Here is a 26494-nt window from a genome sequence, read left to right on the forward strand (position 1 = left end):
ACATAAGGAAAAAGACCTAAACTTCTAATGAAACTTAAAATACATGTAATTTTAAACCAGCAGTGGTTGACTTGACATGACTTTCAAACAATATAAGAAAATACGAACATTTCATAAACATGAAGTTACGACAATGGACAAAGAGTACCTCGAGTAGTTTTTAAAAGCTGTTTTATAAGAATATTTACTCAAAAATATTTACGAGCAACTGATAAATCACAAGCACTTACATAGCACTTTTTAGTGCTTAGCAGATACTCAGAAAATTGTGGCTAATGGAATGAAATACAAATTATTTTTATGTTGTCACTTACTGCTTCATTGCAGTTACATCTTGCCTCTTATTTCCCATTCCTGATTGAATTCAGTTCTGTCATCCTTCTATTTTTTCTTCCTTCTCCCCACTTCATTTTTTTTCATATGCTTTCCCTACCACTCTTAATCTCAGTGATTCCTTTCTCACATTCCTATAGAATGCCTTTAATAAAGAAATTAACGGATGCAGCTTTATTGACAATGAATATGGATCCCTTTTTGAGGCAGTCTATAAATGTCTTTTGATTATTTAGGGGGAAAAATTAATCTTCTCCAAAGGAAAAGTATTTGTTACATAGAAACTCAAAACACAGAAGCGAAAAAAAGAACATTGATTGTTTGTATTCTTTTCAGGACACATTATCATGTTCTTCATGGCCAACATCTCCGGGTTTGAGATGGGAAAAGCGATGGTGTGACCTTAGGCTGATTCCACTGCTTCATTCACGTTTTTCTCAGTATGTGCCTGGGACAGATTTGAGTCGGTGAGTTCAAGTTAGTAGGTTTTGACTTTCTGTTCACTGCAAAAGAGGCCTACAACTAAACTTTTAACATAATATAGCTTATGATTTTTATTCTCAACACCTTTCTAATAGTAGAAAGAAGAACTACAAAAAAAGATAGTATAACACAGTAAAACATTTAGGAATTCAATGACTTGAAACATTCAGTTAAGGCCCTAACTCTACCAACTTCTGTAATAGATTTAGTGTCTTAATAATAAATAGAGTTTTATTGTTTTCTTTTAATTTCTTATCTTAGTTTTAGTAAGTTGTTTTTTCTCAAGGAAATAATGTAGTTCATTTAGGTAGCAAACTATTTTCATGTACTTAATAGCAGTGCTATCTCACGCTATCTTTTTAAATAAAGGTAAATTATTAGTAATGTCCTGAAGCTCTGCATTTTGTGTTTTATAAATAATGAGTTTCTGCTTCTTTCTTGATTGTTTTCATTCCTTAAATTCTTTGGCTTGACTTTTTGTTCTTATAGTTTCTTGAGATTGATGTTCTAGGTGTCCTGAGACTTCTCTGTAACAAGTGGTATAGTAAATATTTTAGGCTTTGCAGGTCTAATTTCTCTATCACAACTATTGAATTCTTCCTTTGTTTCATGAAAACTCCCATAGACAATATATAAACAAATGGGTATGGCTGTATTCCAATAAAACTTTATTTATAAAAACAGGTGTCAGGCAAGATTTGGTCTGTAGGTCATAGTTTCCTAAACTTTTGTTTGATCATTAATTTTTCAGACTTCCTTTGCTAATATATGTAGTCAGAACTGCACATCTCCATCAAAGTCTGCTCTAGCTATACCCAGAAATTCAGGATTATGTCTTGATTTAGTTTCATAGCTTTTTAGTGTATCATTTGGTATAGTTTTCTGAGTGGTTGCTCATTTCATCACACCCTGCTATTGATTTATCACTTTGAATGAAATATAGAAATATTACTTTCATTTAGGTCCCTTAATCCTCCCTAATTTGTAAGCATAATTATCTTAACTTTTTCTACATATATCAAGCACCATATCAGATGGTATGATTTTTGTTTCAGTCATCAAAAATGATCATAAAAACTTATGGAAAGGATAGTTTTTTTTTTATATTTAACCTAAGTTTTACCCATTTCAATATTCTTTCTTTCAAAAGTTCTAAGCCTTCTGTTAACATTTCCTTTCTATTTAGAGGTGTTTTTTTTTAAATTTTTTATTAGCCATTCTTTAAAGGTATATTTACTTGTATCAAATTCTCTTAGTTTACTTTGTCTGAAAATATCTTCATTTTACCTTAACGCCTAGGATTAGTTCCCATGGATATAGAAATCAAAGTTGATAATTCTTGCCTTGTATCTGAAAAATGTCATGCAGTGCTTTGGGCCCCCTGATCATTCAAATTGGTGCTTCCCTATAAATAATATGCCCTTTCTTGCTTCCTGTTTTCAAAGGATTTCTGGTTTTTTTTTTTTCTTTTTTTTTTAGTTTTCAGAAGTTTAATTATGATGTAACTTTGGATGGATTTCTTTGGTTTTATTCTCTCCTGGTTTCCCTCAGCTTCTTAAATCTGTATGTATATGACTTTCAGCAAATTATGGATGTTTTCTGTCATTACTTCTTTAAATACTTTGTCAGTCCCAGTCTCTCTTCTTTCCTTCTGTCACTTTGATAATACAATGTTAGCTTTTATATTATTCTTCCACAGATCTATGAAAATTTATACTTTTGTTTTTCAATCAATTTTTTTTCTGTTATACAGACTGGGTAAATTCTATTGATCTGTCTTCAAATTCTATGATTCTGTCTTCTTTTGTTTCCATTCTGCTATTGAGCTCATTCACCATGATTTTATTTTGTTGTTGTTGTTGTTGATGTGATATTCAGGTCTATCATGTCTATTTGAGGTGTGTGTGTGTTTATTGCTGAAATTTTCTAATTTTTTGTTTGTTTTAAGAGCACTTGTAATTGCTAATTAAAGCGTATTTATTATGACTGGTTTAAAATACTTGTCAAATAATTTCAGTATCTTGTTCATCTAGTATTGGTGTGTTTGGATTATCTTTTCTCATTCAGGTTGTAATTTTCCTGGCTTTAGTAAAACCAGTGATTTAAAAAAAAATTATCCTGGACTTTTTGGGTATTAAATTATGAGACTTTGGATTCTTTTTTAATCTCCTTTTTAAAGCAGGTAATCCCTTTGTTGCCATGTAATATGAGGGCTGGATGGGTGTGTATGTTAAATTCCCTGAATCCCCACTCATACTGCCTCATTAAAAATTACTGAAATGCAAGTTGTCAAACTCCTCAGTCCCTCTAACTAAATCCTGGTGAATGTCAAATGCCATCTGGATCATGCAGTGCCTTTGACTGTAATGTCCGCTTATTTTCCTGCTTGACCCTGCTGCCACCTGGGAGGGTGGAAGGGCAGGATTGACCACATTGCTTTATTGCTGCAGGATGAGGTAGATGCTCAGCTCTCCATAGTGAGACCCTGTGGACAAAGAGGAGGAGATGGAAGGAAAGCTGAGGGCAATAAGTCCCACCTTCCACCACCTCACTTAACCTTGGTGATGACAGGTGGGCATGGAAGCTAGGCTTCCTGCTGATCCATGGTGGTTAGCACGGGAGGAAAAACAGAGTACCCACTAACTCCATTTCAGGTCACCTTCCTGAGTTTAATTGCTGCAGAGTGGGGATGGGGGTTAAGCTTCCCACTAGGTCCCAGTGATATTATCTCAAAGGGAATGGAAATTCTGTCTGCTTCTTTGATGTGGGAAATGGAGGATCAGTTTCCTGCATGGTCTCTTGAACACCACTAAGTGATGGAATCAGAGGATGTGTGGAAGACTAGCTCCCTGCTTGGCCCTGATGAAACCTGGGGGAAAGGAGACAGTGGTTCCATTGATGCTTGATTGTTTAGGGCAGGTTTCCAAAAAATATTGAATGTGGTTAGCCCACTCATTTCATAGTCCTTTAGGGAGAAGAGATTTTGTTGTAACCCTTTTTCTGTCTTGCTGTTAGTGATTCTGGGATGCAGACTCCTAGAGCACACTGTCTAGGATATATGGGAGGCAGTAAGAAAACCCACAAGACTTACCACCTTGCCATTCCTCAAGTCAAAAGGTCCCTAGGCAATTAGCCTTATCCTTTTCATTTCATTCATCATCTCTACCTGTTGTTGGAGTATGTCCATGGTTCATTAATTGTGTTGGGGGGAATTTGAGAAGAATGGCGCTACTCCTTCTTGGCCAGAATTGGAGTCTGGAAGTGTTGCTATTCATGAAGCTATTTTTTTTAAGTATTCATTTAATTATATTTTCTAATTTTTGTTATAATTACTTCTTTGACTCATGGATTATATTTTAGATAAAAATGTATTGCAAAATTTCAAAATATTTTGGGATTTTTCTAATTATCTCTTTTGTTATTGCTTTCTAGTATAATTTTATATAGAATAATTTCAAGCCTTTAATACTTGTTGAAACTTGATTTCATCCAGTGTGTGAATAGTTCTAAATGTTCCATATACACTTAAAAGAATCTGTATTGTCATTTCCTAAAGTATTTTACATATTTTACATATGCAGTATTTTACATATTTCAACTAAGTCATATTTATTCATATTGAGAAAGGTGCATTTCAGTGTGACTTTGTGTCTTTGTGTGGTGACTTTGTGTGTCTCTCCTTTTTAGTGTGTCAATATTTGCTGTATACATTTAATTTTATTTTATTGGATATAAGATTTAGAACTTTATGACTTTTTGATGTATAACCTTTTTATCATTATGAAATGTCCCATATCTCTGAAATTGTTTCTTGCTTTCAAGAATTGCACCAAATTTACATTATATATTCTTTTATTGATTTCTTTCAACTTTCATTAGTCTTACTCTACAAAATGTGTCCTTTCTGAGCTGTATATATTTTTCTTTTATTTCTGTTTTTTTAAATCCAAAATAACAATCTTAATCTTCCAATTGGATTATTTAGTCTAGTTCTTGTAATTACTGGTATATTTGGGATTATATCTACTATCTTAGTATTTGTTTTCTATTCAACACTTTAGGTTTTTATTTTTTATAATTAAACATTTTATCTTCAGATAATTGTACTTTTACATGTAGTTGTATGAAAGAATACAGGTATTCTGTTTACTCCTTACCCATTTTCCCAAATGGTAACTTCTTGAAAAACTATAGTACCATACCACATTCAGGAAATGAACAAAATCCACTACTCATTCAGATTTCACGTGTGTGTGTGTGTGTGTGTGTGTGTGTGTGTAGTTCTATAGAATTTTTCTCATGTTCACATTCTTTTATCCACAAACAAGAACAGTTACATGAGAACATAAGAACCTTCCTGTTGCCCTTCCATAGCCATGCCAATATTCTTCTCCCCAGTATGCCCCTGATCTCTGACGATTTATTAATCTGTTCTTCATCTCTATTATTATGTAATTTTAAGAATATTATATAATATTATAAAATATATAATATATAAATGAAATCTTACATTATGTTACCTTAATGGGTTGAATTTTCTTACTCAGCATAATTCTCTAGTAATTCTAGCTGCATTTTTCAGTTGTTCATTTCTAAAAAGAAATGAAAAATTTCTAATTTCTAATAGTATTCCATGGTATGGATATACTGCATTAAAAATATTCACCCCTTGAAGGATATCTGGGGTCTTTCTGTTTTGGGATATTCTAAATTAAGATGCTATGAACATTTGTGTATAGATTTTTATATGAACATACATTTTCATTTCTTTGAGTAAATGCTCAAGAGCTCAATGATTGAATTGTATGTATATTTAGTTTTGTAAGAAAGAGGTACACTGTTTTTTAGACTGGCTGTACAATTCTACATCCCCACGAGCATGTATGAGTGATCTCATTTCTCTACATCATTGCCAACATTTGGTGTCATTGCCATCTTTTTAGTTTGTATTCTGTTAGGAATGTAGCAATATGTCATTGTGACCTGAATTTGTGCATTTTAAAAGTTTCGAACATCTTTTCATGTGCTTCTTTGTCACACGGAATCCTCTTTGGGGAAATTTCTTTTGTCCTTTGACTCTGTTGTAATTCGGGATTTCTTCAGAGTCTCTTTTATAAAACACTAATGCCATTCATGAAGGTTTCACTCTCATGGCTTATGGTTAAGCCACTCCCAAAGACTCCACCTATTAATGCCATCACACTGGTCATTAATATTTCACCATATAAATTTTGGGGTGAGGAAAGCAGGGGACACAAACACTCAGACCATAACATCATACAATTTAATTCAATTTACTAATTTTGCTTTTTCAGAAAATGCTAGAAACTTAGAACGATTTAACTCTTTATTCTCTTTCTATCTTTGGACATAAGTCTTTTTTTTCTTTCTTCTTCTTTTTTTTAAAGGTTTCATTTATTAGAGAGAGAGAGAATGAGGCAGGGGGGAGGGGGCAGAGGGAAAGGGAGAAGCAGCCTCCCTGGTGAGCAGCAAACCTAAGGATCTCAGGACTCTGAGATCACTACCTGAGCTGAAGGCAGACACTTAACTGACTGAGCCACCAGCATCCCTGGACATATTTCTGATATGATTTTTAATTCTATATGTATTTTAAATTCCTCAAGATATTATATTATTATTTTTACATAACTCTTCACATGTATCCTATCTTTAATCTTTCTGTTTTTCTTTGTTTCATTCTTTTGGGTTTGATTTTCTTCTGCTTTAAGAAGTCTCTTAATATTGCTATTAACAATATATGTTTTTAAGTGCATATATTTGTTTTGTTTTTACTTCAGAAAAATTCACACAGATACATGATATAGAATCATTTAGCTAAAAGAGTTTATGAGGAAAAAGAAATTGGTTGAGTCCAGATGACTCCCTACATTTTTATTTTTATGGTGCTGCAATACATCAACAGCTTTTAGCAATTGAATTAATTACACTCAATAAATATTACAGTAATAATCAGTTATAAACATAGCACTATTCAGAGTGGATTTCACAGCAATTCACATTCAAGAGCTAATTTATTGTTCATTCATTCACTCAATAAATATTGATTTAATGTCTGTAAGTAGGAGGTGTTGTGTTTTGTTCTTTCCCTGAAGGAGCTTAGAGGCCAGTGGCAGTTGCAACAGTGAGGAGAAAAAAAAAAAATAAAAGGATAAATTACTAGCTCAAGATGATAAACATAGGAAATTATTTATGTTGGTTCAAAACCTAGGATGTTATTTGTTGGCTGGATTTCCCAAGGCCCATAATTTTAACTTCAGTGATAAAATACTTCTTGTATTTACTTGCAACAAAGTTGTGTTACTGTCATATACTATTATCTAGGTATGAATTAAAACATCACAATATTTTTTATCAGTGTTAAGACAGTTTATATTCATCTATGGCAATGACCCTGATTTACAAATATATATCAGATTTTAATTCTGAAGTGTCAATATTGTAGAGCATTGTAGTTTTGGAATATTAGAATGGGAATGGGAAGTAGAGATTGTGGGAACTTTGGATACATTTAAATTGCTAAACTTAATTTTCCCTATATGAAAAGAATATATTGAATTTATATAATGTTATGTGTATGTGTGTGTGTGTGTGTGTATTTGGATTTTAGAAAGGTAGTATGTATCTTCATACATTCAATGCTGAGCATGCCTCATGGCTCACAGATGCTCAATGAATGCTTATTAAATTAGTTTTAATGAGGACACATTCCATCACTTTGTTTTTGAGTAGGAGCATCACCTACTGCATGCTTTTCAAACAGTAGGAAAATCAATAGTATTGTAATAAAATCTACTGATTTGCACTATTACTTTTGAAAATTCCAATGGCAGCAGTATCCCTAGTGTCTTTCCAAGAGTGTTCAGCCTTTTTCTCCTGAGGTGAAGACATCTGAGTTGGTGTTTTTGTTTTTGTTTTTGTTTTTATAGGCACCTATGGATGAGTTTAGTACTGGAACAGAGATCAAGGGTGATGATTGTGGGAATTATGTTTATTTAAGCATGCAAGAATTTTGTAAAATGAATTCGAATGCTGGGGACAAATATGAATCAGAAATACTCAATTCATAGTTGCTCATTGAAGGATGGGACATTTTAGAAATGTATAGTTAAGGAGATCTCAGGAGGGAGGTAAACAGGTGATAATATGAAATAGAAAAGAAGTAAATAGGTAGGGAGAAAAGGCTGATTATAATACTATAAAAACAGAATCTATTGCAAATAGTGTTTTAAGGTGAAGAAAGTTGTTGATTTTTTCAACTATAAAAAAGAAATACTGAAAGGATCAGAAACTCATTAATTTTGTAGTGATTAGGATGGAATGATTTTTGGAGTTAACTGAATGGAGAACAGTTGCTTATAAGAAGAATATTGACAGGGGCACCGGGGTGGTTTAGTTGGGTAAGCATCTGACTCTTGATTTTAGTTCAGGTCATGATCTCAGGATTGTTATCTCGAGCTCAGTGGGGAGTCTGCTTGAGATTCTCTCTCTCCTTCTCCCATTGCTCCTACCCATTCTCTCTCTCTCTAAAATAAATAAACAAAAACTTTAGAAAAAAATAAAAAAGAATATTGACAGTAAAAAATGGGAGACTATGTAAAGGTTATGCTAATGTGATGAGAGGGCAAAGAGGGATATGGAATTCAAGGCATATCATGGTCAGGCCATGGTTACTAGTTGAGGGAAAGGAGTCAATGCCAGAGAAGCTAGAGGAAAAACAGCTTCCTGTTTGGGTTATTCTTGCTATTCCATTATTCTTGCTATTCCATTGATCACTTGTTACTTGTGGTCCTATACAGATCCAGAGTGATTGAACTGATTGACTTTTTTCATTTTCTGTGATAGGTTGACAGGTCCACAAGGACTCTACTTCATGTAAACCAAGAACAACCAATAACTTTCAAAAAATATTTAACTAAATAACATTAAAATTCTACTTGATTTCTCCTACCCACAAGCCATACATGTGTTGCTTTGTATAGCACAATATCCATATATACTCCACCTCTTCACGTGTTGGTTTGCAAACTGTAAGGGCAAGGAAAGATCTAAGAAAGAGGTAGAACCCTCCAGATTGGTAGGTGACAGGTTTAATAAGAAAAGGAACTTCCTTATGTGGTTTGTCTTGAGTGATTGCAAAGTGAATAGATCTCTGCACCCACCCAAAAGAATCTTTAAGGAGTGCCTGGGTGGCTCAGTGGGTTAAGCCTCTGCCTTTGGCCCAGGTCGTGATCTCAGGGTCCTGATATGGAGGCCCGCATCGGGCTCTCTGTTCAGCAGGGAGCCTGCTTCACCCGCCCTCTCTTCCTGCCTCTCTGCCTACTTGTGATCTCTCTTCCTCTGTCAAATAGATAAATAAAATCTTAAAAAAAAAATCTTTAAGTTGATACAGAAGCCTTAATTGGGTTCAATCACTTATGCCATCCAGATGGTTTCAACAACACCTTAATGTCCTTAGGACAGCTCTTACTGTGGAAATGGTAAGCAAAATGTATTTTCTAAGGACAGGGCAGGTGGTGAGGAGCCTTCAGTAGCCTCATTCTAGCTTGAGGATCAATTTGCAATCATTTCCTCTCCATTATACTATCTTGTGGGGTTAAGGGAGAATGTTCCATAAACCCTTTAAGATATATTTAAAAAGCTTAAATTTCCTTTGGGCAACTCTAGACAAACTTCGCATAGATTTTTCAACCTAGAGAAAAATCATTTTGTCAGATATTCCCTACTTATTTTATTTCTCAAGTTTTTGACATAATTACTGATACTTCAATAATACAAGCCTAAAAGTCACATTTTAACATTTTCTGTAGCCAAAGAATGATAAAGTCCCAGCAAACCTGAGTATATCTGGATTTGAAAAAATAAATAAGGAATATACTTTAAAAGAACATATTCCAGCAAGTTTGGGGCTTAGATAAAAGATTTCTGATTGAGAAAATAAAAGATATGTATTTCTAAAACATAAAATCTTAACAAAATATAGGGTAAAGACACCAGATATTCAAGAGTTGGAATTCAAGGCTATCCTTTCATAATGACATAGAGATAGGTAGGATTCAGGAATTGAAGAAACTATGAAACAAACTATGAAATAGATATTACAAGAAATAGGTTTATCCAATTGTGTGAGATAAATACGATGAGTGTTAGGTAAGCAAGAGAATCTGCAATATATATAATGCTGAATGCAGTGAGGGTAGAAAGATGGTGAAGTAGATCATAGGTACTAAGATCTTGATTCCAAGATACCAATTGTATTGGGACTATTGTGCACAAGTTATTACTTTTTCCATGGAATTCTGACACATTAGGAAGAAAAAGCTATAAAATTAATTTAATTGAAATTTTTGAGTGTCAGGAATTCACAAGGTAGGAATGGCTGGAGGTCAAATTGTCAGGAAAGTCTATGACAAGATAAAAACACATAATTGATATGGATGAATAGGGAATTCAGTCTATGGAGGAATACAAATATATGCAGAATAGATTTATGGACAGAGACAATTATAAGGATTTAAAAAAGATGAAGAAGAATAAGATAATTAAGTGGTGATAGAAAGGAAAAGATTACAGTCAAAGAACAGAAATGTCAGAATTTAAGTTTGGCAATGACAACTGGATCTCAAGTTATCAAAAGCAGTGGATTTCTAAAATAAAGGAAATAAAATAAAAGACATACAGATTAGGAAGGAAGAACTAAAGCTCTCTTTGATTAAAGATGGCATGATAACCAAAGTAGAAAATCAGAAAGAATTGACCAAAAAAGTCCCATAACTAATAACTGATGATAGCATGTATGCAGGATACAAGATTAATATGCAAAAGTTAATCATTTTCTTATATACCAGCAGTGAAAATGAGAACTTGATAGTAAAAATATAATACCTTTTGCTTTAGCACCCAGATAAAGAAAACGTTAATTTATAGGAAAAAACTACATAACTCTGATGAATAAATCAAGGAAAATTAAATAAATGGAGAGATAGCCCATGTTCATGTATAGGAAATCTTGATATTGTCAAAATGCCAATTATTCCTAACTTGATCTTTATATTCAATGCAATCCCAATCAAAATACCAGCAAGTTATTTTGTGATTTTTTTTTTTTTTTGGAAGAGTTAGAAGAGCCAGAATAGCCAACACAAAATTCAAGAACAAGAATATTTAGAGGACTGATACTACCTGACTTTAAGACTTAGCAAAAGCTGCAATAATCAAGACAGTGTGGTACTGCAAAATAATAGACAAACAGATCAATGGAACATAATAGCGAGCCCAGAAATAGACTCCCATAAATACAGTCAACTGATGTTGAAAAAGAAGCCAAGACAATACAATGGAGAAAAGAGTCTTTTCAGCAAATGGTGCTGGAACAACTGTACATCCACATGCAAAATAATGAATCTAGACCCACACCTTATACCTTTCCTCAAAATTAACCCCAAATAGATCAGAGAACTAAATGTAAAACACAGAATTATAAAATTTCAAAAAGATGACATTGATAAGAACTTGTATAAGCTTGAGTGTGGTGATGATTTTTAGATAAAACACTGAATGCATGATCTATGAACGAATAACCTGATAAGCTAGATTCCATTAAAATTAATAATTTATGTTCTACAAAAGATAATGTCAGTAGAAGGAGAAGATAAGCTATGGACTGGGGGAAAATACTTGGCAAAAGACATCTGATAAAGGACTGTTATCTCCTGCTCCAGCCCCCCCCCCAAAAAAAAAAGAAAGAAAGAAAATAAAGAGCGATGAAGCTCTAAAACTGGACAATAAGAAAATAAACAACCTAACGGAAAAAAAAATAATAAAAATAAAAAATAGGTCCGAAACCTTAATAGGCACCTCACCAAAGAAGATATGCAAATGGCAGGTAAATGTATAAAAAGATGCCCCACATCATATATTACCAGGGAAATGCAAATTAAAACAACAACAGGATACCAGCATAACTATTAAAGTGACCAAAACTTAGGACAGTGAGAATACTGAATACCTAGGAGGATATGGGGAACTAAGAATTCTCATTTACTGGCAATGAGAATTGAGACACTTGGTCCAGACACTTTGGAAGTCATCTGGCAGTTTCTTACAAAACTAAACATAACACTTACCATGTGATCCAGTAACCACATTTCTTGGTATTTACCCAAAGGAGATAAAACTTACGTCCATAAAAAACCTGTACACAGTTGTTTATAGAAGCTTTATTCATAAATACCAAAGCTGTTTCAATAGTTGAATGGATAAGGACAGCAGGGTGGGTCAGTTGGTTAAGTGTCTGCCTTTGGTTCAGGTCATGATCCCAGGGTCCTTGGATCAAGTCCAGCATTGGGCTCTTGCTGGGCAGGGAGCCTGCTTCTCCTTTTGCCTGCTGTTCCCCCTGCCGGTGCACTCTCTATCTCTCACCAATAAATAAATAAAATCTTAAAAAAATAGCTGAATGGAGGAACAAGATGGCAGAGGAGTAGGAGATCTAAATTTTGTCTGGTCCCAGGAATTCAGCTAGATAGTTATCAAACCATTCTGAACACCTACAAACTCAACAGGAGATCAAAGAAAAGAATAGCAGCAATTCTGTAAACAGAAAAGCAACCACTTTCTGGAAGGTAGGAAGTATGGAGAAGTGAATCTGAGGCAATATACAGGAAGATAGACAATGGCGGTGGGGGAGGGGAGGGAGGGAGCCTCCGTCAGCTGGCTACTGGCCAGTGATAGAATCATGGAGCACAAAACCACAATTTTTAGAAGTCTGTTCCACAAAGGAAACTCACTCCAGTGGGTAAGTGGGTGGAGGGGGCGGATGGTGAAATCTTCGCTGGGACAATGTGGTCTCAGGACCCTTGGGGTCACAGAAAGACTGGGGGGCCTGAGTGTGGCAAACCTCCCAGGTATTGGAGTGGGGAAACTGGCTGCAAAAATGTACCAGAGAATGGGCTGTAGGCTCAGGGTTGCCATAAATCATAATCCAAGGCACAATCGGGCACTACTCTTCAAGCAGGGACCCCACAAGTGGCAGATCTGGGGAGACCCCCCCTTCCTTCACCAGGAGGAGTGGTGCAGAAGCGTGCTACAGGAATCTGCTGGGTTTGGAGACTTCAAGGAGGGCATGTGCTAGAGATAGATATGATCAGTCACAGGCTGGGTGAGCTCAGAGTGCAGCCAGAGACCAGGGAGATAGGAGTGATTAATGGCTTTTCTCTAAGGGCTCACTAAAGAGAGGGGCTCTGAGCTTTTGGCTCCTCTGGGGCTGGAGATTGGGAGGCCACCATTTTCATTCTTATCCCCCAAAGGTGTGTGGGAAGCTTTCAGGGAATAAAAGTTACAGAGAACAAAGCCAAGCAGATTAATTAGTTTGGCCCCTGGCAAGGGCAGTGTAATTCCACCTTAGACAAAGACACTTGAGAATCATTGCAACAGACTCCTCCCCCAGAAGATCAGCAAGAACATCTAGCCAAGACCATGTTTACTCATCATTGAGAACCACAAAACTCCAGCACTAGGGGAATAGCACGTAGAATTCATGGCTTTCTTCCCCGTGATTTTTAGTCTTTCAAAGTTAAATTTCTAAATTTTTATTTTTTTTCTTTTTCTACTTTAAAAATTGTTTTCCTCTTTCCTATTTTAACCAACATCTTATCAGTACCTTTAATTTTTTTAAAGATTTTTATTTATTTATTTTACAGAGAAATAGAGAACACAGTAAGCAGAACAGTAGGCAGAGGGAGAGAGAGAAGCAGGCTCTTTGCTGAGCAGGAAGCCCAATGCAGGGCTTGATCCCAGGACCCTGGAATCATGACCTGAGCCAAAGGAAACCACTTAACTAACTGAGCCAACCAGGTGCCCCAAAAAATATTCTTTAATTTTCATTTTTATAATCATATTCTATTCCTTCATTTTATTTAGCCCTATTTTTGTATATATATGTTTTTATTTCTTTAAAATTTTGGGATACGGTTTCTTCTAACTTCCCAAAATATACCTAAATCTAGTATATGGTTTTGTTCTACTCTCCCCCTGATGACATTCTCTCCTCTTTTTTCTTACTTTTTTCAACCAACTTCTTATCAATTCCTTTTTTAAAATCTTCTTTAATTTCCACTCTTACACTCATATTCCATCACTTCATCATATTTATCCCTATTTTTGTATATATATCAGTTTTTCTTTCTTTAAAATTTTAGGAGGCTGTTTCTTCGAATAGACCAAAATACACACAGAATCACATGTGTGGCTCTGTTCTATTCACCAGCCTGATTATTTTTTTTTCCTTTCTTTTCCCCCAATTTCAGGTCTCTTCTGATTTGTTTAGTGTATATTTTTCTGGGGTCGTTGTTACCCTTTTAGAATTTTGTTCTCTCATTCATCTATTCTTCTTTGGACAAAATGATAAACCAGAAAACTCATCTCAAAAAAAAAAAATGTACAAGAGGCAGTAATAACTGCTAGGGACCTAATCAATATGGACTTTAGTAAGATATCAGAAATAGAGTTCAAAATCATGATCATAAAGATGCTAGCTGGGCTTGAAAAAAGCATAGAAGCTACTATAGAATCCCTTTCTGGAGAAATAAAATCCCTTTCTGAAGAAATAAAAGAACTAAAATCTAACCAAGTTGAAATTAAAAAAAAAAAAAGCTATTAATGAGGTACAATAAAAAATGGAGACTCTTACTGCTTGGATAAATGAAACAGAAGAGAAAAAATTAGTGATATAGAAGACCAAATGATGGAGAATAAAGGATCTGAGAAAAAGATGAACAACTACTGGGATCACAGTGAGAGAATTCGAGAGATAAGTGATACCATAAGATGAAACAATATTAGAATAATTGGGATCCCAGAAGAAGGAGCAAGAAGGGCAGAGGGTATATTGGAGCAAATTATAGGAAAGAGTTTCCCCAACTTGCGGAAGGAAATAAACATCAAAATCTAGGATGCACAGAGAACCCCCACCCCCAAAATCAATAAAAATAGGTCAACATCCCGTCATCTAATAGCAAATCTTACAAGTCTCAGAGACAAAGAGAAAATCCTGAAAGCAGCTCAGGACAAGAGGTCTATAACCTACAATGGTAGAAATATTAGACTGGCAGCAGACCTATCCACAGAGATCTGGCAGGCCAGGAGGACAGGCATGATATACTCAGAGCACTAAATGAGGAAAATATGCAGCCAAGAATACTATATCCAACTAGACTGTCCTTGAAAATAGGAGAAATAAAAAGCTTTCTGGACAACAAAAACTAAAAGAATTTGCAAACACTAAGCCAGTCCTACAGGAAATATTGAAAGGGGTCCTCTAAACAAAGAGAGGGGCAATGGGTGGCTTAGTGGGTTAAGCCTCTGTCTTTAGCTCAGGTCATGATCTCAGAGTCCTGGGATCGAGCCCCGCATTGGGCTCTCTGCTCAGCGGGGAGCCTGCTTCCCCCTCTCTCTCTGTCTCCCTCTCTGCTTAGTTGTGATCCCTCTTTGTCAAATAAATTAAAAATAAATAAATAAAAATAAACAAAGAGAGAGCCTAAAAGTAACATAGACCAGAAAGGAATGGAGACAATATACAGCAATAGTTAACTTACAGACAATACAATGGCACTAAGTTCATGTCTTTCATTAGTTACCTTGAATGTAAATGGGCTAAATGCCCCAATTAAAAGGTACAGGGTATCAGAATGGATTTAAAAAAAAAAAAAAGACCCAATGATATGCTGTTTGCAAGTGACTCATTTTAGACCCAAAGACACCTCCAGATTTAAAACGAGGGAGTGGAAAACAATTTACCATGCTAATGGACATCAAAAGAAACCTGGGCTGGTAATCCTTATATCAGACAAATTAGATTTTAAGCCAAGGACTATAATAAGAGATGAGGGAGGACACTATGTCATACTTAAAGGCTCTGTCCAATAAGAAGATCTAACAATTTTAAATATCTATGCCCCTAATATGGGAACAGCCAACTTTATAAACCAGTTAATAAGGTCTATCTGGCCCAATGTGTCATTCAATGCTCTGGTTTCTTTATTAATTTTCTGCTTGGATAATCTGTCTATTACTGAGAGTGGTTATCTTAAGATCCCGTAATATTAATGTATTCATATCAATAAGACTTTTTATCTTGATTAACAGTTGGCTTATGTAGTTGGCTGCTCCCATATTGGAGGCATAACTGTTTACAATTGTTAGATCTTCCTGGTGGATAGACTCTTTAAGAATGATAAGTTTCCTTCTATATCTCTGACTACAGTCTTTAGTTTAAAATCTAATTTATCTGATATGAGAATCGCTACCCCAGCTTTCTTTTGAGGCCCATTGGCATGAAAGATGCTTCTCCATCCCTTCATTTTCAGTACGGATGTATCCTTAGGTTCCAAATGGGTCTCTTGTAGACAACATATGGACAGGTCCTGTCATTTTATACAATCTGCAACCCTGTGCTCTTTTATGGGAGCATAAAAATAAACACGTTGAGAGTGTTTATTGAAATATACATTTCTATTGACATCGTGTTTCCTGTGAAGTCCTTGTTTTTATAGATTTTCTCTGTAAATTTCTGTTCTATGTCACTTTTGGATTCTTTCTTCTTTTATAGACACCCCCCCCCCTTAATATTTCTTGTAGTGCCAGCTTAGTGGTCACATACTCTTTTAAACCTTGCTGGTATTGAAAGCTCTTTAACTCTCCATCCATTTTGAATGTCAGCCTTGCTGGATAAAGTATTCTTGGCTGCATGTTCTTCTCATTTAATGCCCTGAATATGTCTTGCCAGCCCCTCCTGGCTTGCCAGGTTTCTGTGGACAAGTCTGATGTTATTCTGATGGACCTTCCTCTGTACATAAGAAATTTCTTCCCCCTAGCTGCTCTCAAGAGCTCCTGTCTGAAATTATGACTTATGAGTTTCACAATCAGGTGTCTCGAGGTCTTTCTAAATTCTATGATCTTGGGGGGAAACCTTTCTGCCTCTAGGGCATGAACACTGCTTCCATTCCCCAGATTGGGAAAATTTTCATGGAGAATTTGTTCAACTATATCTTCTAGTCTCTTTCCTTCTCCTCACCCTCAGGGATCCCAAGAATTCTGACATTGGAATATTTCATGGCATCATTTATTTCCCTAATTCTGTTTTTATGGCTTCTAAGCTATTTGTTCCAGGCCTCCTCATCCTTTTTCTCTATCATGTTGTCCTGTAGATCACTATTCTATCTTTTGCCTTGGTTACCCTAGATGTTAGAGAATTTAGATTAGATTGGATCTCATTGATAGCATTTTAAACTTCTTCCTGGGTGGCTTTCATTTCTGCCTTGATTCCATGTTGTCATTAATGGTTTTCTCCAACCTAGCCATTGCCTGGATAATTGTTACCCTGAATTCCCTTTACAACATACTGTTTATGTCCATATACAGTAGCTCTGATGGAGAGGGCACAATCTCTGAATTTTTTGTCTGTCGAGCATTCCTCCTCCTAGTCATTTTGGTGAGAGGTGGTTGAGGGGATGCATAACTGAATATATCAACTGTGATTCAGGCATTGTGCACCCTGGAACACTTCTGAGCAATTGGAAGACACCATCAAAAAAAAAAAAAAAAAAAAAAAAAAAAAAAGGGAGAGAGAAAGAGAGAAACAGAAGAGAGAGAGAGAGAGAACCTAGCCAGAATGGGCCCCAAAGGTAAGATTTATAAGGTATACAAACAAAACAGACAAACAAAAAGATTGACAAAAGTAAATGATGAGAAAAAGAAAGAACCCAGCCAAAACGAACCCCATGTATAAGATTTATATAATACCAGAACAAAAACAAATACACAGAGACACTGACAAGAAAAATATGGGAGGGTGGTTATAAATCCTCAGTGTAGGCAAGGAAGGTTATTTTGATTCTTCCTGGTACATATTGATAACTTTGTTGAAGGTCTCAACTTTCCAGAGATAAAGGGAGATTAAAACTGTTTTATATATAGGGGTAGTCTTGATTAGGGGAAGAGGATTACCTTTAAGCTTATATCTATATGTATATTAAAATAGAAAAGAAAAAGAAAAGCAGATATATGTGTGAAAAAAAGTTCAAGTTAAAAGGTTATTATGGAATACGTTGTATTAAAACTCTAATTGTAATAGTAAATAGGTTTAAAAAATTAAACAGAACAAGAATAGTGAGAATTACTTAAAAATAAAAGTTGTATCTATGAAATATACAGGTTTTAGGGCAATACCAGGAGCTGAATATCCTGTTTTCCCCTGATATTGGGGTTTTACAATATGGAGACCCTGTGGTGGTTGTCCTCTCGTTCTTTTGGCTGGCTTTCTTGGGAGGGCCCTGCCATGTTTTTCTTTTTTTTTTCTTTTTTTTCAAGCAGTCTTGCTTGGGTTGAGCCCTCCTGCCCCCATCAAGGGGCTGAGCTCTGTGGAAACTGGATTTTCAGGCTTTTGTTCTCTGGAAGTTTTTGTTTGTTTGTTTGTTTGTTTTTTTCCTTGGCGGCTTTTTGTGGCTTTTCAAGGTTTAGAGGAAAGCAAACTGCACCCAGACCTCTGTCTCAGAGAGAAGCCTCAGTCCACTCCCTGCTGTGTGGTCCAGAACACACAGATGCCCCCTCTGCAAACTCTGCTGAGCTGTGCACCCTCCCACAGGCAGAGCACATCCCCAGCCACTGCCTTAGGGGTTGCTTGAAGCTTCTACTTGTCTCTGCAGCCCAGGCCAAAACCAACTAATAACAAAATCAAAGACAAACATCAACAATAATACCATAATAGTAGGGGACATTAACACACCACCTCACTGAAATGGACAGATCATCTAAGCAAAAGATCAACAAGGAAATAAAGGCTTTAAGCAACACACTGGACCAGATGGACATCACAGATATATTTAGAACATTTTATCTCGAGCAACAGAATACACATTCCTCTCTTGTGCACATGGAACATTCTCCAGAATAGATCACCTCCTGGGGCACAAATCAGGTCTCAACTGGTACCAAAAGATTGGGTTCATTCCCTGCATATTTTCAGAGCAAAATGATTTGAAACTAGAACTCAGCCACAAGAGGAAAGTTGGAAAGAACTCAAATACATGGCAGCTCTTTAGAGCATCCTCCTAAAGAATGAATGGGCCAACCAGGAATTAAAGAGAGTTTAAAAAAATCATGAAAACAAGTGAAAATGAGAACACAACTGTTCAAAATCTTTGAGATGCAGCAAAGGCAGTCCCAGAAGGAAAGTATATAGCAATACAAGCCTTTCTCAAGAAACAAGAAAGGTCTTAAATACACATTCTAACCTTATACCTAAAGGAACTGGAGAAAGAACAGCAAATAAAGCCTAAACCCAGCAGGAGAAAAGAAATAATAAAGATCAGAGCAGAAATCAATGAAATAGAAACCAAAAGAACAGTACAAAAGAACAATGAAACTAGGAGCTTGTTGTTTGAAGGAATTAATTGGATTTATAACCCCCTGGCCAGACTTATAGAAAAGGAGAAAGAGCCAAAGTAATAAAATCATGAATGAAAGAGGAGACACCAAAGAAATACAAACAATTATAAGAACAAATTATGAATGGCAACTATATGCCAGCAAATTAGACAATCTGGAAGAAATGGATGTATTCCTAGAGATGTATTAACTACCAAAACTGAACCAAGAAGAAAGAGAAAACCTGAACAGACCCATAACCAGTAAGGAAACTGAAACAGTCATCAAAAATCTCTCAACAAACATGAGTCCAGGGTCAGATGTCTTTCCAGGGGAATTCTACCAAACATTTAAAGAAGAATTAATACCAATTCTCCTGAAACTGATCCAAAAAATAGAAACAGAAGAAAAACTTCTAAACTCATTCTATGAGGCCATCATTACCTTGATCCCCAAATTAGACAAAGACCTCATCAAAAAGGAGAATTACAAACCAATATCCCTGATCAACATGTATGCAAAAATTTTCACCAAAATACTATCCAGTAGGATTCAACAGTACATTAAAGGGATTATTCACCACGACCAAGTGGGTTATATTCCTGCACTGCAAGTTTCATTCAGCATCCACAAATCAATCAGTGTGATACAATACATTAATAAAATAAAGTTCAAGGACCATAGAATACTCTCAATATATGGAGAAAAAGCATCCAACAAAGTAAAACATCCTTTCTTGAACAAAACTCTTCACAGTATAGGGAAAGAAGGTACATACTTCAATATCATAAAAGCCATCTATGAAAATCCCACAGAAAATATCATCCTTAATGGGGAAAAACATAGCTTTTCCCCTAAGATCAGGAACATGGCAGCGATGTCCACTATCTCCACTGCTATTCAACACAGTACTACAAGTCCTAGCCTCAGCAATCAGACAACAAAAAGAAATAAAAGGCATCCAAGTAGACAAAGAAGGAGTCAAATTGTCAGTGTTTGCAGATGAGATGATACTTTATATGGAAAACCCAAAAGATTCCACTCCAAAACTGCTAGAACTCATACAGGAATTCAGTAAAGTGTCAGGATACAGAAATCAGTTGCATTTCTATACACCAACATGACAGAAGAAAGAGAAATTAAGGAGTTAATCCTATTTACAATTGTACACAAAACCATAAGATACCTAGGAATAAATCTAACTAAAGAGAAAATGAACCTGTACCCAGAAAACTCTGGAATAGTCATGAAAGAAATTGAGGAAGACATAAAGAAATGGAAAAATGTTCCATGCTTATGGGTTGGAAGAACAAATATTGAGAAAATATCTGTGTTACCTAGAGCAATCTAAACATTTAATGTGATCCCTATCAAAATACCATCAACTGTTTTCAAAGAAATGAAACAAATAATCCTAAAATTTGTGTGCAACCAGAAAAGACCCCAAATAGCCAGAGCAATGTTGAAAAAAGAAAACCAAAGCTGGTGACATCACAATTCTAGACTTCAAGCTCCATTACAAATCTGTGATCATTAAGACAGTATGGTACTGGCACAAAAGCAGACACATAGATCAATGGAACAGAAAAGAAAACCCAGAAATAGACCCTCAACTCTATGGTCAACTAATCTTCAACAGAGCAGGAAAGAATGTCCAATGGAAAAAATACAGTCTCTTCAACAAGTGGTGTTGGGAAAATTGGACAGCCACATGCTGAAGAATGAAAGTGGACCATTTCCTTACAACACACACAAAAACAGACTTGACATGAAAGAATGACCTCGATGTGAGACAAGACTCCATCAAAATCCTTGAGCAGAATACAGGTAGCAACCTCTGTGACTTTGGCTATTGCAACTTCTTCCTAGAGACATCACCAATGGCAAGGGAAGCAAGCATGAAAATGAACTATTTGGACTTCATTAAGATTAAAACAACAACAACAAACAAACAAACAAAAACACTTTTACACAGCAAAGGTAACAGTCAACAAAACCAAAAGACAACTGATAGAATGGGAGAAGATATTTGCAAATGACATATCAGATAAAGTCTAATATCCAAAATCGATAATACACTTATCAAATGCAACACCCTAAGAACAAAGAATCCAATTAAGAAATGGGCAGAAGACATGAACAGATATTTCTGCAAAGAAGACATCCAAATGGCCAACAGACACATGAAAAAGTGCTCCACATCACTCGGCATCAGGGAAATACAAATCGAAACCACAGTGAGATACCACCTCACACCAGTCAGAATGGCTAAAATTAACAAATCAGGAAAGGACAAGTGTTGGGGGAATGCAGAGAAAAGGGAACCTTCCTACACTGTTGGTGAGAATGCAAGTTGTTGCATCCACTTTGGAAAACAGTATGCAGGTTCCTCAAAAAGTTGAAAATAGAGCTACCCTAAAACCCAGCAATTGCACTACTGGGTTTTTACCCAAAGATACAAATGTAGTGATCTGAAGGGCCACGCACACCCGAATGTTTATAGCAGCAATGTCCACAATAGCCAAACCATGAAAAGAACCTAGATGTCCATAAACAGATGAATGGATAAAGAAGATGTGGTATATATATATACAATGGAATATTTGCAGGCATCAAAACCCCCAAATCTTGTCATGTGGAATGATGTGGATGGATCTATGAAATAAGTCAATCAGAGAAAGATAATTATCATGTGATCTCACTGATATGGGGAATTTGAGAAACAAGACAGGATCATAGGGGAAGGGAGGGGAAAATGGAACAAGATAAAAACAGAGAGGGAGACAAACCATGAGACTCTTAATCTCAGGAAACAAAATGAGGGTTGCTGGAGGAGACAGAAGTGGGAGAGATACAGTGATTGGATAATGGACATTGGGGAGGGTATTTGCTATGGTGAGTGCTGTGAATTATGTAAGATTGATGAATCACAGACCTCTACCCCTGAAACAAATAATACATTATATGTTAATAAAAATTAATAAAATAAAATAAAGTAGTTGAATGGATAAATAAACTGTATATTCCAGATAATGGAATATTATCCAGAACTAAAAAGAAATGAGCTATCAAGTCATAAATAGACATGGGAGAACTGCAAATGCATATTTCCAAATGAAAAAAGTCAATCTGAAATAACTACATGCTGCATGATTCCAACCATACAACATTCTAGAAAAGACAAAACAATAGAGGCAATAAAAAGATCAGTGGCTATAGGTGTAGGAATATACAAGGGAAGGTAGAGGAAGAAATTAAGAAGTTGGGCAGAGAGGATATTTAGGGCAATGAAAATACTCTGTATGATATTATAACGATGGATACATGATATCCTACCTACATTTGTCAAAACCCACAGAATACAGAACACTAAGAGTGAATACTAACTAATGTAAACTGTGGACTTTGGATGCTAATGATGTGTTGATGTAGATTCATCAATTGTAACACATGTACCACTCTAGTTAGGGAATGTTCATAATAGAGGAAGCACTACATGTGTGGAGGCAAGGAGTATATTGTAAACCTCTTTACTTCCCCCTCAATTATGCTGTGACTCTTTTCTTTTTTTTTTGTAATATAAATCTTTATTGTCATATGCAATGTACAAAATAAATAATTTTTCATAATAAATTCTAAATCTGTTATTTTTTTGTATATTATTTTCTAATTTATTTTTTAGAAACATATAATGTATTTTTATCCCGAGGGGTACAGGTCTGTGAATCGCCAGGTTTACACACATCACAGCACTCACCATAGCACATACCCTCCCCAGTGTCCATAACCCAACCCCACGCCCAACCCCTGTCCCCCTAGCAACCCTCAATTTGTTTTGTGAGTTTAAGAGTCACTTATGGTTTGTCTCCCTCCCAATCCCATCTTGTTTCATTTATTCTTCTCCTACCCCCTTAACCTCCCCCTTGTTGCATCTCCGCTTCCTCATATCAGGGAGATCATATGATAGCTGTCTCTCTCTGATTGACTTATTTCGCTAAGCATGATACCCTCTAGGTCCATCCATGTCGTCGCAAATGGCAAGATTTCATTTCTTTTGATGGCTGCATAGTATTCCACTGTGTATATATACCACATCTTGTTTATCCATTCATCTGGTGATGGACATCTAGGTTCTTCCCATAGTTTGGCTATTGTAGACATTGCTACTATAAACATTCGGGTGCACGTGCCCCTTCAGATCACTACGTTTGTATCTTTAGGGTAAACAGCCAGTAGTGCAATTACTGGGTCATAGGGTAGTTCTATTTTCAACATGCTGAGGAACCTCCATGCTGTTTTCCAGAGTGGTTGCACTAGCTTGCATTCCCACCAACAGCGTAGGAGGGTTCCCCTTTCTCCGCATCCTCACCAGCATCTGTTATTTCCTGACTTGTTAATTTTAGCCATTCTGACTGTTGTGAGGTGGTATCTCATTGTGGTTTTGATTTGTATTTCCCTGATGCCGAGTGATATGGAGCACTTTTTCATGTGTCTGTTGGCCATCTGGATGTCTTCTTTGCAGAAATGTCTGTTCATGTCTTCTGCCCATTTCTTGATTGGATTATTTGTTCTTTGGGTGTTGAGTTTGCTAAGTTCTTTATAGATTTTGGACACTAGCCCTTTAACTGATATGTCGTTTGCAAATATCTTCTCCCATTCTGTCAGTTGTCTTTTGGTTTTGTTAACTGTTTCCTTTGCTGTGCAAAAGCTTTTGATCTTGATGAAATCCCAATAGTTCATTTTTGCCCTTGCTTCCCTTGCCTTTGGTGATGTTCCTAGGAAGATGTTGCTGCAGCTGAGGTCGAAGAGGTTGCTGCCTGTGTTCTCCTCAAGGATTTTGAAGGATTCCTTTCTCACATTGAGGTCCTTCATCCATTTTGAATCTATTTTCATGTGTGGTGTAAGGAAATGGTCCAATTTCATTTTTCTGCATGTGGCTGTCGAATTTTCCCAACACCATTTACTGAAGAGGCTGTCTTTTTTCAATTGGACATTCTTTCCTGCTTTGTTGAAGATTAGCTGACAATAGAGTTGAGGGTCTATTTCTGGGCTCTCTACTCTGTTTCATTGATCGATGTGTTTGTTTTTGTGCCAGTACCATGCTGTCTTGATGATGACAGCTTTATAATAAAACTTGAAGTCTGGAATTGTGATGCCACCAACTTTGGCTTTCTTTGTCAATATTCCTTTGGCTATTCAAGGTCTTTTCTGGTTCCATATAAATTTTAGGATTATTTGTTCCATTTCTTTGAAATAAAAATGGATGGTATTTTGATAGGAATTGCGTTAAATGTGTAGATTGCTTTAGGTAGCATAGACATTTTCACAATATTTATTCTTCCAATCCAGGAGCATGGAACATTTTTCCATTTCTTTGTGTCTTCCTCAATTTCTTTCATGAGTACTTTATAGTTTTCTGAGTATAGATTCTTAGCCTCTTAGGTTAGGTTTATTCCTAGGTATCTTATAGTTTTGGGTGCAATTGTAAATGGGATGGACTCCTTAATTTCTCTTTCTTCTGTCTTTTTGTTGGTGTAGAGAAATGAAACGGACTTCTGTGCATTGATTTTATATCCTGACACTTTACTGAATTCCTGTACAAGTTCTAGCAGTTTTGGAGTGGAGTCTTTTGGGTTTTCCACATATGGTATCCTATCATCTGTGAGGAGTGATAGTTTGACTTCTTCTTTGCCGATTTAGATGCCTTTAATTTCCTTTTGTTGTCTGATTGCTGAGGCTAGGACTTCTGTGTTGAATAGCAGTGGTGATAATGGACATCCTTGCCGTGTTCCTGACCTTAGCGGAAAGCTTTCAGTTTTTCTCCATTGAGAATGATATTTGCGGTGGGTTTTTCATAGATGGTTTTGATAATATTGAGGTATCTGTCCTCTATCCCTACACTTTGAAGAGTTTTGATCAGGAAGGGATGCTGTACTTTCTCAAATGCTTTTTCAGCATCTATTGAGAGTATCATATGGTTCTTGTTCTTTCTTTTAGTAATGTGTTGTATCACATTGATTGATTTGTGGTTGTTGAACTAGCCTTGCAGCCCTGGAATAAATCCCACTTGGTTGTGGTGAATAGTCCTTTTAATGTACTGTTGAATCCTATTGGCTAGTATTTTGGTGAGAATTTTTGCATCTGTGTTCATCAAGGATATTGGTCTGTAGTTCTCTTTTTTGATGGGATCCTTGTCTGGTTTGGGGATCAAGGTGATGCTGGCCTCATAAAATGAGTTTGGAAGTTTTCCTTCCATTTCTATTTTTCGGAACAGTTTCAGGAGAATAGGAATTAGGTCTTCTTTAAATGGTTGGTAGAATTGCCCTGGGAAGCCTTCTGGCCCTGGGCTCTTGTTTGTTTGGAGATTGTTGATGACTGTTTCAATCTCCTTACTGGTTATGGGTCTGTTCAGGCTTTCTATTTCTTCCTGGTTCAGCTGTGGTAGTTTATATGTCTCTAGGAATGCACCGATTTCTTCCAGATTGTCAAATTTGTTGGTGTAGAGTTGCTCATAGTATGTTCTTATAATTGTCTCTATTTCTTTGGTGTTAGTTGTGGTCTCTCCTCTTTCATTCATGATTTTATTTATTTGGGTCCTTTCTCTTTTCTTTTTGATAAGTCTGGCCAGGGGTTTATCAATCTTATTAATTCTTTCAAAGAACCAGCTCCTACTTTCGTTGATTTGTTCTATTGTTTTTTTTTTGGTTTCTATTTCATTGATTTCTGCTCTGATATTTATGATTTCTCTTCTCCTGCTGGGTTTAGGGTTTCTTTATTGTTCTTTCTCCAACTCCTTTAGGTGTAGTGTTAGGTTGTGTACTTGAGACCTTTTTGTTTCTTGAGAAAGGCTTGTACCGCTATATATTTTCCTCTCAGGACTGCCTTTGCTGTGTCCCACAGATTTTGAACTGTTGTGTTTTCATTATCATTTGTTTCCATGAATGTTTTCAATTCTTCTTTAATTTTCTGGTTGACCCATTCATTCTTTAGAAGGATGTTGTTTAGTCTCCATGTATTTGGGTTCTTTCCAAGTTTCCTCTTGTGATTGAGTTCTAGCTTCAGAGCATTGTGGTCTGAAAATATGCAGGGAATGATCCCAATCTTTTGATACCAGTTGAAACCTGATTTAGGACCGAGGATGTGATCTATTCTGGAGAATGTTCCATGTGCCTTAGAGAAGAATGTGTTTTCTGTTGCTTTGGGATGAAATGTTCTGAATATATCTGTGATGTCCATCTGA

At 36.0% G+C, this 26494-nt stretch overlaps 1 protein-coding gene across 4 annotated transcripts in view; it reads left to right on the forward strand.

Moving 5' to 3' along the window:
* Positions 1 to 26494, forward strand: part of SNTG1 (syntrophin gamma 1) — an 890620-nt gene that overhangs the window by 661409 nt on the left and 202717 nt on the right. For all 4 annotated transcript variants that reach the window (XM_032841184.1, XM_032841181.1, XM_032841185.1 and 1 more), the window contains one exon: positions 670 to 800. In XM_032841184.1, the coding sequence (XP_032697075.1) occupies positions 670 to 800 (131 nt within the window). The remainder of the gene's footprint in view (positions 1 to 669; positions 801 to 26494) is intronic.

This window comes from Lontra canadensis, unplaced genomic scaffold (assembly GCF_010015895.1).
Source record: "Lontra canadensis isolate GAN:19392208 unplaced genomic scaffold, GSC_riverotter_1.0 scaffold121, whole genome shotgun sequence".
Taxonomy (NCBI): Eukaryota; Metazoa; Chordata; class Mammalia; order Carnivora; family Mustelidae; genus Lontra; species Lontra canadensis.